This window comes from Branchiostoma floridae, chromosome 6 (assembly GCF_000003815.2).
Source record: "Branchiostoma floridae strain S238N-H82 chromosome 6, Bfl_VNyyK, whole genome shotgun sequence".
NCBI lineage: Eukaryota > Metazoa > Chordata > Leptocardii > Amphioxiformes > Branchiostomatidae > Branchiostoma > Branchiostoma floridae.
This window is the reverse complement of record NC_049984.1, coordinates 2,779,166-2,794,608: the sequence shown is the minus strand read 5'-3', so window position 1 is coordinate 2,794,608 and position 15,443 is coordinate 2,779,166. Positions and strand designations below refer to the sequence as shown.

Here is a 15,443-nt window from a genome sequence, read left to right as displayed (position 1 = left end):
AATTAAAGAAAAAACTAGCGACCGCGACAGGTACTTTTGGCGGTGCGAGAGGTCAAATCACGTTCGTCTACGATACGAACGCTGAGGTGGAAAGATGAAATGATGCTGATATTTTGTGGCCTTGTACCATGTTCGTACATACTTCTTGGAAAAAAAAAACTTTAAAAGTTCGGGTAAAAGTAGAAAAGCAGAAATCGTCCCCCAAATGAGTGGACAACTGAAAATAGTGATCGAAACCTGGAACTTTTTTTTTTTGCAAATTACCAACCGCGTTTAGGAAAGACGAATTATCTAATAAAAGTCTACACCCAGACCAACTGCGCTGGCGAAAAAAAAAAAACATTTTGCGAGGGAAGGTTGACCACGATACAATGTATTAGAGTGTAGTAGAGTAGAGTAGAATAGAGTCTACAGGTCCGGTACAGGTCCGGTAGGAGCACGCGACTTGAACTTGCCTCCAATTTTTGCCCACTTTTCCTTCCCTGACCCCTTCGGAAGTCCCTAAAGAGTGTACCTAGTTACACCATGCAGATATGAAAGAGGCGCAGGTTGTTGCTATCGTCCCTCGGGCGGTAGGTGGTCTGTGCCCGCCGAGTTTGGATCAGGTTCTCGGCAGCTGGAAGTTATAACGGGGTAGGTGGTGACGGCCGGACCCAGCGCGCAGCAAGACATCGCGTTCCATACAGTGTTCTACAGTAATCTCCAAGCAGATCCTACGGTGCCAGAAGATAGTATCAAAGCTGGCCAAGGAGTGTAGCCGGCTAAGGGAGTCAAACGGGCACCGGAGAAGTTTGATACTATACATTACGCACCGTGGATCTGGTTGGAGATTATTCTACAGGACATAGTAGCCTACAAGCAGGCTGTGCGACGGGCATTTACAATGTTGTTTCCTATAGATCATCATGGAAGCTCATCTGTGTTGGCAGTAATCATACTACAATGCTTAACTTTATTCCAACAGTAAGGTACACACGGATCAAATTTTCAACGACCACTGTCGCCCTCTCCAGGATTAGTGCTCAAATGAGTGATACCTTTGACAGTTTTGTCTAACTTGGAAGAAAGTACTAATATTGTTCTTTCTGGGATCAAGGAGGTTTTAATAACAAAACCTCCTTGCTGGGATTAAATACGAACCATAGCAGATTTTTCTTTTTCTTTTTTGCTGACGACTGTTTTCTAAGCTCGAGTTCCACCAGAGCCGCGAAACATAGTATGCGATTGGCGCTTATAACATTTCTGTTATTTATCTTTTTACAATTGGTTACAAAACTGGTGACAATATTCAGGCAGATACTAGGGCAGCAGATCGTACCGTTTTCTCGAGGAGGTGTGAACTTGACCTCCTTGGTTTTCTGACAGCCAACCCGTTGAGTGGATGGATGGTGCGCAGCCGGCGACGGTCACTGTGAGGAACTCGTTAGGACTTCGAATTCCACCCCCAATATCTGCTTGAAGATTAAACTGAAATGAAACTGCTTTATTAGGTTATTAACATGGTCACCAGGCTCCATCACGTCTACTTCTGTTTTACATGACGGATGACCGTGGTTGCTGAAAATGAGAGCCAACAGAACCAGGTTTATAACAAAGCCAGCAGGCAGAAAACAGAAGATCATATCTTGAGGAGACGGCACTGACAAATGGTCCACCGCTGAGCCTACTAGCAAGACTATCCAGACCTCGCGTTCCGTCCTTTCAAGTTTTTCAAAAAATTGTATTGGGTCGTTCGTAGCGCCGCGGTACAAACCAGGCTACAAACCACCATTGAAGGAGCCTGAAACGACCCAGTACAAAAAGAAATGACCAGCAAAAGTGCACGTGTATTATGAGATCTTATGAGCCCCAAAAGACGAAAAATAGACACAGAGAGCCTGCTATGTAGGCTACATTCTGCCCTGCTGCTCCGCTCGGCTCTGGAGGCCATCAGCTCGGCTCGGCGCACGTACCCGCGTCAAACGGTGCGTGAACGACGATCACTTCACAAACTGGCGTCCGCGAGATGTAGCGGGGATAACTCTGGACGACTTTTCCTCAGTTTGTTGGTAAAAATAAACAATAACACAACAACTTCTCCCCCATACTATTTCCCTCGCCACTTCTTTAAAAATGACTCTATCATCGGCGTATATACTATTTTCGCCTCAAAAATGACTGAGTCTACGAAACATGTAAATACTTTTTTAAAAGTGTAATGAAAATGAGAGAATAAAAGAAAATAAAGGGAGGTCATTTCTAGCACATTCTTTGAATTTTCGAAACAAGGAGCTTTCATCGAAAGGAAACCTGCGTTTTTCCATGCGCCAAGGACGAAATAAACTCAAGGTAAATCCACAGAACACACGTTCCGACCGGTGACTCCGTACTGACTAGTTACTAGTAGTTTAATAGCGAGTTTTTATCTCGGAGTTTTCCCACATGTTGGGAGTTTAAGGGCTGACGTCAGAGTTGCGTTGCGCGGTAGAGGGCAAAAAATGGGAAGACGATTTGGGTGTGACTTAAAATCCTTGAAAATCCTTCTTTTCCTTGAAAATTTTTGCCCAATCTGGAGACTTTTTGAGTTAGAAGAGACAGGTAGGGTCTAAGCTTTCCTGTTTGGGTCAAAATTTGTTCAGTTCAGCAGTTCAGCTGGTGTAAGGACAGGTTTTAGTTATAGGGTGCTACTGGTTGTATCAGGAGGGAAAATGGGTCAAAGGTGAGGTTTGTTTCATAGAGCGAGCTTTTCTCCGAGAATGAGCCAAACAACCCTCTGTTTTCTTTGAATGCTTATAAACTAGACCCAAGTGACTTTCTGGTGGAGAAGAATTTTAAAGATTGAACTATGGGTTAGTACTTTTTTGAAGCCTTCATTCAGTGTATTTCAACATGCTTGTCAATGGGCAGCCCTAACTTCGATGTCTGACCTTAACCCCGCATCGGGTCCCAGATGGGTGCAGGTATTGAAAACAGGTCGGGCGATCATCATCAGTCACTCGGTCTTTAGCGCCCCGCAAACCTCTGTTTTCAATACATAATGCCGCCAAGCTGACACGTAATTCTAAACTCTGAATAAAGAACTCCATTGAAATTTCCTGCACGTAATGTGACCTAAGCCGGACCCTAATGACAGGAAGTTTCACGGAGACGCAAATATTATCGTATATTAGCAATATCCCGACTTTCCTCCAACGGAAAAGCCTGTAAGTGTACACCTTGCGTCGACCGTCAAGAAAGTACCAACACTTGCGGTTCACTTTGTAAACGGAAACTTTCTACTAATGCCACAACTTCCTACAAATCCGACTACATACACACATTTGAAGGCAGAGTCCCACTGCAAACAGAGACCCGGGAAAGGTACACAGAGCGGGACAGCGAGAGGGTTGAATTGTACCACACCGCGAGTACGTGATATCTGTGTGTGATTACTACGTGATCAGCCTTACGCGTTATTTCCGTCGATTAAACAGTCCAAGGTCGGGAAATGTTTATAATGATACTCTGGCTTCATCCTATTGTGCTCTCTCTCATGTGCGGCCTTGTGAGGCTCCGACAATCTTTTTCAGTATGTGTGTGGGAATTTCGCAAAGATATTCGGTCACAGTTTCGAGTATGATTCTATAGGTATATTACAAGGTTGGGGAGGGAAGGCAGGTTATGAGGTTGACATGTTTTTATTTATCAGTGGTAGGTAAGTGTGTTTTACACGCAGGTGTTATTCAATCAATTTTATCACGTCTTCTTTCACAGGTTCTTTGTTCTGTTTGTTCGTTTTTGTAACCCCCTTGGTAACATCTATGGCTCTCGTTCAGAAACAGAAAAGACAACGGTGTGACACTGTAACCAGCTGCCTAACTAGTAGTTTTCCGCTGGAAAAGTGTTTCCGTTCATTACAACTATCCCAGGAGTAACGTTAGATATATCTGGGAGAGATGCCCCGGGAAAGTAACAAAAATACCCATACAATGCTATAGCCAAGACCAGATTTGCAGCGCGCGCGTGTGGTGTGTATATGTACGGGTATTATCACCACATCGCTGAACTGTAACAAAAGGTTTGAATTCCGACAGAAGAGGCCCGACGGCCTTTGTTCTCGTGATGCGAACACCTGCCAGTGCAGTGAGGTGGCGAGATCGCGCGGTTTACAACCGACATGGATTGTTTTGAGTCTTTTTTCGTTATCATTTCAAGTTCAACAGTGTTTCAATGGTAGGAAAGAAAACCAAAATACAATATCTGTTGTAGGAATAGACGCTCTCGAGGACACTATTTGGCTTTGATTTGAACGAGGAGGTTATATCCAAACCTCTATGCTTTCAATGAATGAGGACAACAACAACAACGTTTGGCCACAAATGTTTTCTGAGAGTATTCCATGTAACGTTATGTGTAATAACGTTAACGTTAGATTGTTGAACAATAAACAGTAAGAAGGTAAAATGCAGAAAGGGGGAAGCACAGCCTAGTGTCAATATCGAAGAAACCGTTCACTGATGGTGTATTTTATGTGTATTGCCGCGGGCCATCAAAACGACAAAGCGTACCTGGACAAAAGGGGACGTGAAACAAGTTTTGAATAGTTGATTTACACCGTCTGGAAGCCCGGTGTTGTGTGTTCACATTGAATGGGGGTGTGAAACGGTATTTCTGTGGGATAATGGACAACCAAAGGTCGCTCAGTCAGGATTAGAGGGGAGGTGAAAATTGGCTTAGCATTGAGCGTTTCCGCTCATAATTATCGCATTTAGCATGCGCGAGCGTTGTGAAAAACGTGCTAAAACGGTGTGTTTTTCTTGGCATGTTGGTGCGAAATCCTTTGCCGTGAAATCGGAACTTGTTTTGATAACTTTAGTCGTGATTTTTTCACGTATCACAAACCTCCGATACTCAAGAACTAAGTTTACTCGAAGAATCATAGTTTGAGACGTCAGAAAACTCTAGACAGCCCCAGTATAACGAGAATCTTGTCCTTTCTGAAGGTCACCTGCTGCGAAGGTCAACAGGTGCACGTTTCGCGCCTTACCCGTCATGCTCGGCGCCGCGCCTGCGCACTACCCGTGACCAATATGGCTGCGCCCTGCTGATTTGGCGGCAAAAACAAAACTTGGACACGTCGGCAGAAGGTAAATAAAGTCTCAAGTACGGTACCTCTGACGTTATATGATAACAGGTACTCCAGTCTGCTTGTTTCTGTAGTTTTGACGTCAGACATTGCGGGGAATGTCATATTTTGCAGTTTTGTTGGTCGAGCAGTACAGTGGGAGGGGGGCGTTTTGTGGTGACGGACACTAAACACTCAAAGGATCTAAATGTCAGACTTTTCATAACCTTCTTCGAGAACGATAAGAATTCTGAGTACCTTGTTCACTTTATGGAAAGTAGGGCTACTTAATTTGCTCTGGAGTTGTCAGACCTGGCCCCTCTACATAGTTTTTGAAAGCTATCGCTGTCCAGGCCTCGGCAACTGTTGGTGGTTTAAAAGCGCCCCCTGTTTAGCTCGGCGGGTATTTCCTTGTTCTTTGAACGCGGAAGTCGGCAGTGACTGTCACACGTTTCTGAACAGAAATTCCTGCGCACACACAGACACAAGTCAGCCTATTTCCAGAATACCAAGTTGCCAACATCTACTTGACACAAGCAGCAAAAGATGGATGAATGAAGTTAAAGTTCAATGTGCAAACCACAACGCCAAAGGCTCAGAGTCAGAGCTTTTGGTGTGATCAGTTTGGCAGCACTTGAACCCCACTGTTACACTATTACATGTATACTGCTCCAGTTTAGTTCATCCATGTTGATAGACCTGGAAATCAACTTCTAGAGTAGAGTAGAGTTGATTCAGCCAAATAGGAACTCCATTTCAAGACTTGAAGTTCAGCTCACTCTCATCTCAGGTTTCTGCGGATCATTTAGAGCTCTCAAGGTAGCGTGTTCTCACCCATATTACTAGTACATCAGTCCATTGTAGTTTACATCTGTGATGCCTGATACCCTTTCCAGTTTTCTGATGTTTTAAATCTGTTCCAGCCCAGCCATGGAGCATCTCAGCACCTTGAAGCAAAGGCTGAAGAGTTGGGAGGCAGAGTTTGTGTCAGAAAACAGTCGCAAACCCAACAAGGTACGAAATTCTACAGTAAAAAGATGTTGATACAAATGTATCAGAATTTAAGCTTGTTGCCTTGTTCACAATTTGAAAGTTCTGTAACAGTGTGTGTATGTTGCGATGCATTTGTGGGAGTTATGTCAAGAAAACTATGTGGTTGAATTCATATTCTCCAAGCAGAGGTTGGGGTGAGGGGGTAGTAGTCACTTGGAAGTTGGATTTTTACTAGCTGGCAGTTTTCACTTTTGACAGCTTTGTTGTTCACACTCACAGGATGACATCGCTGCTGCCCCACAAGACGTAAAAGGTAGCACAACTTTTGTTATTTTGTCACTATGCTTTTATCAACGTGAAATACTGTAGTAATGATTTTATTTCATGATGATGATTTAGCAGGGACTTAATTTAATGACAGTAGGGAAAAGGACAGTAGACTACAGGCTGCAGAAATGAAAGTCGTCCGTACCATGCTGGGCAAAACGAGGGCTGACAGACTGAGAAACACGTACCTCAGAGAAACCTTAGGCATAACGTCAATAGAACAAGACATAGGAAGAGCAGCCCTAAGAAGGCTTGGACATGTGGAAAGAATGGATGAGGGAAGAATTCCGAAGATAGCTCTCCAGGACAGACCAAAGGGCAAGCACCCCTTAGGTAGACCCAGAAAGAGATGGAGGGGCAACATACAGGAGATACTGACAAAGTACAGACTGGGCAGACTAGTTAGACTGGAAGAGGAGGGGATCTTCCGTGATCAGGAAGAGTGGAAGAGACAATGCTCTTAACTGACAGGCCCTCAAGCCTACCTGGGGAAGATGTAAGATGTAAGTAAGGGGGAAAGGAGTCTTTACTGTGTTTTTAAGTTCACTGTTGAAATAATTCTCTGGAGCGGTACTCATGCAGGGCTAACATATATTCGGGGTTTCATAATTTCACAGTGGAGAGTGGATATGAAATTGAGGCCATGCTTTAAGTTCAAGATATTGAATATCGCAGTATGTTTGAGTATGGTCAATTCTGCCATATGGTCCTTTAAGTGAACATCAATGTTTGTCTGTTTCAGACACCTACAAAGAGTACTACAGTCTGAAGAAAAGACAGGAGCAGGAAAAGGTGAAATAATTTACTTTTACTTTTACTAGTTTTAGTACAATTTTACAATCTCTCAAAGGTTGCAGAGAAGACTTAATTAGTATTGACTTCTCCGTCTGGTAGGTTCTAGATCTCATGTCTGATTTGTCATGAAATGCATGAAAATGCCTAGTAAACCATTTTGTGAAGTACCACTTATTTAGTTTTACCACATTTGTGGAAGGAATGACATAACAGGATCACCAGGCTTTTAGCTAGGATTTTATAATAGGGAGTCCAAATTTATTGGTGAGTCGCCGTATGTGACTATTGTAGGGGGTCCGGGGGCATCCACCTTCCATGGTGCAGAGTTTTTGATGATTTTGAATTAAAATAGTGCATTCTAAGGTATCCTAAAAGGCAAAAATGCTGTTACAAAGGTCAAATTAGAAGATTGTGACCACAGATGACCTGGTAGCATCCCTGGTCAATCAGAATTTCATGCTTGTCAGAGGATTTTTTCCCCAGTGTAAGGGCGTCCAGAGCGTCAAATTTCTTGTTATTCTAAGAAAGGTGGGTCACGCGTTGACGCATGCCTGGCTAAAACTTTGTAAAAGCCTGTCTATCACCTTTTCAAGATATCAATCGGAGACCTGACTAAGATTTGATCCACTCAAACCGGGAAGAACCCCTACTATATTCAATACTAAGTAAGTGTGGTGGGTTCTTTAACATGCTTGAGGTGTGGCTCAAACAAAAGGGCACATCAGCGGTTTTGAATCCGTTACCTGTGGGGTTTGAGCCAAACACCTTACTGATTGTGCCACACGATGCCACCATGTTGGAGTGATAACAAGAAGTGTTATCAGAGCTCGAAATACTGGGGTTTTGTGCACCCAGGTGCACCCAAAATTGGAGCTGTGCACCCTATTTATTGTGCACCCAAATATTTTCATAGGCTTATGTATGTTAAGATGTCAGTATACTAAGTAAACACCATATTCTTGACATTAGAATTAAGAATATTAGACGTTAGAAAGAAATTATAATGTCTGTCATCGTATCTGTATCTGTATCTGTATAGCCGGTATAACCGCCATTCGGCGTAACACACCAGCTTCGCAGGCACGCGGCGCGGCAGCAGCTGGTTATATTACACTGAACGATCCGTCACACCTAACTTTTGCACATCTAACTGCAAGCGTTCTTTAAAACTATCCAGAGAAGATGCCCCTACTGTACTTGGTGATAACAAATTCCAATCTACGATAGTTCTGGGAAAATACGAATTTTTGAACACATCAATCCTAGCTTGGAAACTCTGGTACTTGAAGTCATGGCTGTTTCTTGTTCTTTTTTGAGCTGGTATTAGATACTTATCAGTCGGTACGTCCACCAGCTTATTGGTCATTTTGTACATCATGCAAAGTCTGGACATTTTCCTTCTGTCTTCAAGTGATGTCCACTGTAGATCTGTTTTCATTTTGGTAACACTAGCATCCCTGTTGTAGTTGTTTGTACAGAATCTGGCAGCTTGGTTCTGTACCCTTTCCAGTTTATCTTTGTCTTTCTTTGTATACGGATCCCATACTGTTGCAGCATATTCAAGGTTAGGTCTTACCAGTGACGTGTATGCAAGTGATTTTACGCGGGCTGGGCATGCCCACAAGTTACGTTTGATCACTCCCAATGTCTGTTTAGCCTTGGTTGTTATTTTGTTAACATGGACACCCCACTTCAGCCCAGTTGTTAACGTAACACCTAGGTATGGGTGGCTTTTTGTGGTTGCTAATGTCTGACCACAAAACTGGTAAGGGGACACATTTGGCGTCGTACTTTCTGAAGAGCTCCGTTCAAATTACTAATTTAGTAGGTTTGCAATTAGGTTATTCTGATATTCTACTTTATTTTATGTGGTGGACCCAAAAATATTTTGGTGCATCCAATTTTCTAGGTTGGGTGCACCATTGCACCTATTCCCAAAAATGAATTTCGAGCCCTGGTTATGTTTCACAGGTAGACGATGTGTGGGGCTCGAGCCTGAACAAACCTGCCACGCCCGACCATGTGGAGGAGACCAGGACACAGACCAAGGTTTCCCTGGTGGAGACTTACAGCAGGAAACTCAAGCAGAGGTCGGGGCTCATGTCTGTTAAGGTAGGGGAGCATTCGTTCATTCACTCTATCATTCATTCACTCACTCACTCTCATACAGCAGGAAACTCAAGCAGAGGTCGGCGCTCATGTCTGTTAAGGTAGGGAAGCATTCATTTACTCATTCACACTATCATTCATTCACTCACTCACTCTCATACAGCAGGAAACTCAAGCAGAGGTCCGCACTCATGTCTGTCAAGGTAGGGAAGCATTCATTTGTTCAATCACTGTCTCTGTCATTCATTCATTCACTCACTCACTCACCCTCTCACTCAGGAAACTCAAGCAGAGACCAGGTAGGGGAGCATTCGTTCACTCATTCACTATCATTCATTCATTCACTCACTCTTTTATTCACTCACTCACCCTCATGCAGCAGGAAACTCAAACAGAGGTCGGGGCTCAAGTCTGTCAAGGTAGGGGAGCATTCATTTGTTTAATCACTCTGTCATTCATTCATTCACTCACTCACTCACTCACTCACTCACTCAGGAAACTCAATCAGAGGTCGGCGCTCATGTCTGTTAAGGAAGGGGAGCATTCGTTCACTCATTCACACTATCATTCATTCACTCACTCTTATACAGCAGGAAACTCAAACAGAGATCTGCACTCAAGTCTGTCAAGGTACAGGAGCATTTGTTCACTCATTCACTCTATCATTCATTCACCCATTCGGCAAGAAACTCAAGCAGAGGTCGGCACTCATATCTGTTAAGGTATTGGGGCATTCATTCAATCGTTCATTCATTCACTCACCTCCTTTGGCAGGAACTTCAAGCAGAGCTCTGCACTGATGTTTTTTAAGTTAGAGAGGTATTCACTCATTCAATCAGTCATTCACTCACTCACCCTCACTCAAACTCGAGCAGGGGTCTGCACTGCTGTTTGTCAAGGTATAGGAGCATTCATTCATCAGATCACTCATTTATCCACACACTCACTCATTCATACACTCATTCATTCATACTCATTCATTCATTCATTCATTCATTCACTCATTTGTTCTGTCATTCATAGAATCATTAATTCATTCAATCACTCACCCACTTATCCAACAGAGGTCTCCACTGATTCGTTCGCTCATCCCATCACTCGTTCATTAACCCATTCACTTGTATCATATTTCGATCATTTCCTCCTTCTGTCTTCCATGACCCACATGTTCCACGGGAAACATAAGCAGCGTTCCACACAGCCATTACCTCATTCCAACTTTTTAACCAAAGTCTTACTTTGGAAATTCTTAGAAGGCTATGCAAGGTTAATGTTTGTTTTCCTGTGTTACAGAGCATGCCCACGTCTCTCAAGAGTAAGACGGCTGTCAAGGATGACTCCAAGGCAAAAGAAAACCCTTCAAGCCTAGGAAAGTTTCCAAGCCTCCGCACACCATCTAAGACGTCCCAACATGTTACAACACAGGATGGAGACACTTCAGGTGTTGCGGATGACACCCGCCATGAAGATGACAGCGAAACAGGTGAAACAGGTGAAACAGGTGAAGCTATATGTTTTCACAGGACTCCAAAGATGGTACGCAACAAAACCCCGCTGACCACGCGACCCGGGATGTCGTGTAACGTCCCGTTCGGACAGCAGAACGCAAAGCTGAGGAACAGGTTCGACACTGCCTGGTTACAGAGGTGTGCGAAGGGCGCTGGCGGTGACTATGCAGCAACGTTTGAGCCAGACACTCCTGAAAGCAAGAAGTCTGTCCAAGCAACGGTGAACCATCCTGAGATGCTGGGAGATACAGAAGCGTTCACAGACAGGTTTGTACCTGAAAGTGAAAACAAAGAGTTCAACTCTTTGACTGGTGATGTTAGTGAGACAAGTATGTCTAGTAGTTGTTCACAGCCAAGTTTTGTTGCAAGTGAAAGTGCTGTTTGTAACTTTACTTCTCAGAGAACGTCTACGCCTCGTGGTGAAGGTAAGAAATGGACCAAACACGGCAGCCAGGACTACAGCCTTGCCAGTACGACTGAGAGGGGTAGTTTAGAATTTGATGATATGGAAGTAGACCAAATACACGCTGATACTGCACCCAAAATATCATCTACAGTGTCTGTTTCTAAATCTGAAACAATGATCAGAACACCAAGGACTAAAAATGTCAACAATCCGGTTGAAAGTGCAAGCAAGAAAGTTTCTGGAACTCGAATGAAGAGGAAAGTAGAGGAGCTAGAAGAAGACTTGCCAGAAGTACGAGACAAAGAAGATTCTCCTATGAGAAAACCAGCTCCAAGAAAGAGGAGAAAAGTGTCTTCAGGAGCCGAGACACAAGAAACATCAAGCAAGAAAAAACCCAGGAAGAAAGCAGCAAAGGAAAGTGACCTTTATGAGTTTGATGATGACATGGAAGAAGGGAAGGAAAGAGGGACAGAAGGAGGAATGAGGGAAGAGTCTGGAGAGAAGCAGAAGAGTCTTGAAGATCTGATTGAAGAAGATGAGGAGAAAGAAGTGAAGAAAGAAGGAAACATGAAGAAGAGATTCTCTGCTCCAAGGTAACAGCTTTCAAGTAACTTTTGTTTCATAAGAAAACATATTATGAACTAGTATCTGACTATTTGTTCAAGTTTATGTTCACTTTTAAAACTAACATAACGGGATTGTTGGAATTTTTCAGCAACATTTTCAAGTCAGAATCATCTCACTTAAGCAGCAGAAAATATATTTTATGAAACTTTGTTAAAGGTTGGATGATACTGAAAAGACAATTGAATCTCTACAACCAGATAAGTTTAGGAAGTAATTTCTGAATCTTAATAATATGTACAGTAGTTGTAGAGATTGAACTGTGATGAAAGCTTCTAATTGTATTAAAAAAAAGAGCTCTGAATTTGAACTCTGCCTTCTTTCTCTCCTAAGTTCTTCAGGTTCCTTATCTATGGTGCTTTCTTTGAAAATTAGTAAAAGCAAGGGTCCTTCATTGCCCCACATCTTTAGGTTCCTCATTTGAGGTAATTGGATGTCTCTTTGTAAAATGTTCTTTACTTTACTTTACTTTGTCCTTCCCCTTGTGCCGGGGTGTGGTCTCCCTCTGGCCCTGACACCTGAGTGTCTGGTGGTGTGGGCAATTAAGCCAGCATGGTTGGCATTCTTGTCAGGTGGCCAAACCACTGTACTCTCTGTTTGGCGATGAACTGTAAGACAGGTTTGGTTCCAACCAACCTTTTGTAAAAGGTAAAAGTTAAAAATCCTTCTTTTTCAAGATCTTCAGGCTCCTCAGCAGGGGCCGCTCGGAAGGACAACTTTGTTCGGCTGAACATGAAGAGGAAGACGTACAAGCGGAAGGGCGGGCAGATGACTGGAGGGAAGTATCGCAGGATGATGTGGAAACAGAGGATGAAGGGGAGGGACCAATCACAGGACGTCTGCTTCAAGTGTGGGCAGCAGGGGCACTGGGCGACCAAGTGCACCGCGAACGGCAAAGGTGGGGTTCGTTTGTGTGTGTGTTAGCCAGTGTAACCTCCGTATAGTGTAACAAAAAATGAACGGAGGACCAATCACAGGACGTCTGCTTCAAGTGTGGGCAGCAGGGGCACTGGGTGACCAAGTGTACCGCTAACGGCAAAGGTGGGGTTCGTTCATGTGTGTCGGCCAGTTTATCTTATATATGGTGTAAAATCTGGATGCACCGCTAACGGGAAAGGTGGAGTTTGTTTCTGTGTCACTGTGTAACAGCTAACAGCAAAGGTGTCAGGTTCGTTCATGTGTATATTAGCCAGTTTAATCTCAGTATAGTGTAACAGAACAATAAATGAAGGGACCAATCACAGGGCCACTGGGCAACCAAGTGCACAGCTAACGGGAAAGGTGGGGTTCGTTCAAGAGTGTGTTAGTCAGTGTAACCTCTGTGTAGTGTAACATAACAATAAATGAGGGGAAGGGTTCCAATCACAGGGTCACTGGGCGACCAAAGGTGGGATTTGTTCATGTGTGTGTTAGCCAGTCTAACCTCTGTATAGAGTAACAGAACTATAGATGAAGGGAGGGACCAATCACAGGGTGGTCAGCAGGGGCACTGGGTGACCAAGTAAACTGCTAACGGGAAAGGTGGCTTTGTTAAATGTGTGTCAGCCAGTTTAACTTATAATATTATATATGGTGTAAAATATGAATGCACCGCTAACGGCAAAGGTGGGTTTTGTTTCTGTGTGTGTTAGCCAGTTTAACCTCCCTCACCTCACCTCACCTCACCTCACCTCACCTCACCTCACCTCACCTCACCTCACCTCACCTCATCTGGGGTTTGTTCATGTGTGTATTAGCCAGTCTAAACTCTGTATAGTGTAGCAGAACAATAAATGAAGGGAAGTGAACAATTACAGGGTGGGCGATAATATGCACAGCAAATGGCAAAGGTTGGGTTTATGTTTGTGTATCTGTCTGTATTAACCAGTATAATCTCCCCATAAAAAAATCTCCCCATAAATGTACATTTTGATACACTTAACACCCAGCAGGATCATTATTGAGGTTCTTGTAGGTTCTTTAACATGTTCAAAGTGTGGTTCTCCTCAAGCAAACTTTGCATCCAAGAAGACTCCCAAACTAAAGCTAGGCACTCATTTGCACCTGAGTCAGGTAACCTTGAGCACGTTAAAGAACCCACTGTACTTGTTGAAAAGAGTAGGGGTCCTTCCTGGTGTGAGTGGTTCAACCCTGCAGTCTTATGGCTGAGTTGGCTCACCTGGCAGCTGCTCCAGACCCTTGCGATTTAGCCCCGCCCTTTGTCAGCTCCTCGCAATTCAGCCCCTGGCTGCGAAGAGAGAGTAGTCGGCCCACTCAATAAAAAAACTGTCATCCTACATCATATTTGAAAACCCGGGACCGGCCGGGCTGCTTTTGGTACAAGATACATCATTAGGCCATAGCCAGAATGGTACAAACTTCTACTGTCTCCTCCAGTGAGCCAGCGAGCGAAGGATGAGTGGACCAGTGACCCAGGTAAGGGCTTTATTTCTTAGCTTGAATGTCATCCTACATCATATTTGAAAACCCGGGACCGGCCAGGCTGCTTTTGGTACAAGATACATCATTGGGCCATAGCCAGAATGGTACAAACTTCTACTGTCTCCTCCAGTGAGCCAGCGAGCGAAGGATGATTGGACCAGCGACCCAGAGATGGAGGGAGGAGAAGAAGTGGAAGCGGAGGCGAGCCCGTTCCCATCCCTGGAGGACGCTGCCATGATGGCTGTAGGCAGGAGACCCAGCTCAGTGGGAGGGACGTCCGGGGGACGGAATCCTCAACGTGAGGGATTTACTTACTTCCTAGCTTGAGTGCCATCCTTGTTAGTTTAGACCTACGTCACATTCATAAACCAGGGCCCAACAGAGCAGCTTTTCGGAACAAAAAGTATGATATAAAAAGGAACCGAACTACACAAGACGGAAAGAGAATACCGGTAATTGTGGGCATTATTTGTGTATATCTTTACGTATACTTTTCAGATCTATTTTTCATTTCCACAAACAGCCCGGTTTGGAAATGTGAGGTTAGTCCTACCGGGACTAAACTAACTAGGATGACACTTCCTTATCTAAGAGTTCAAAAAGTGTGGATGTCTTTTTTCTTTATTTGATAGGGAATTACATGTATTTGTTTTAGCCGATTTTATTGATGAAAGATTTAACCCATTCAACTTAAATTCATGAGCATGCTGGTAAAATATCTCCTTCTGCTATCTGAATCTTTCACTTTCAGAAAGTTGTACTTGAGTCATTTTCAGTCTTCACTCTGCATGGTCTGCATAAAGGATTGCTCTTTTCTGTCCAGAGTCAGAGAGCTGAACAAATGTTCTCTCCTTACAGAGCCTGAAGCGGCCAGTGCACCAGACAGCCAGACTGCAGAGTGTCCTGCTGAACCCCAGCCTGCCGAGGACTTTGTGTCCCTCCCCGCCCCCGCCTACGAACCCCCTCCTCCCCCACCCCCCATGGAACCTCTCTACCCCCCTGCGGAAGATGGAGAGCTACAGGGTAAGCGGTGTGCTATGTAAAACTAAATCAATCCCTCTCACCATATTTTCAATGTAGCTCGGCAAATATTATACTCAGATGTCTCAGTCACTGATGAAACTTTTAATCGAAAGACATTGTATGCTGTTTGAAACATCTGACCACTTTTCGGAAC

The 15,443-nt window shown here is 43.9% G+C and overlaps 1 protein-coding gene across 1 annotated transcript in view; it reads left to right on the top strand.

Annotated features, from left to right (window-relative positions):
- The first annotated feature begins 4,923 nt into the window (after positions 1 to 4,923).
- LOC118417453 (ATP-dependent DNA helicase Q4-like) overlaps positions 4,924 to 15,443 on the top strand; it is a 79,882-nt gene continuing 69,362 nt past the window's right edge. The window contains exons 1-9 of the mRNA XM_035823016.1: positions 4,924 to 5,105; positions 6,012 to 6,097; positions 6,356 to 6,389; positions 7,146 to 7,195; positions 9,170 to 9,310; positions 10,601 to 11,814; positions 12,523 to 12,743; positions 14,397 to 14,564; positions 15,125 to 15,289. Of these exons, the coding sequence (XP_035678909.1) occupies positions 6,014 to 6,097; positions 6,356 to 6,389; positions 7,146 to 7,195; positions 9,170 to 9,310; positions 10,601 to 11,814; positions 12,523 to 12,743; positions 14,397 to 14,564; positions 15,125 to 15,289 (2,077 nt within the window). The 5' untranslated portion in view covers positions 4,924 to 5,105; positions 6,012 to 6,013. The remainder of the gene's footprint in view (positions 5,106 to 6,011; positions 6,098 to 6,355; positions 6,390 to 7,145; positions 7,196 to 9,169; positions 9,311 to 10,600; positions 11,815 to 12,522; positions 12,744 to 14,396; positions 14,565 to 15,124; positions 15,290 to 15,443) is intronic.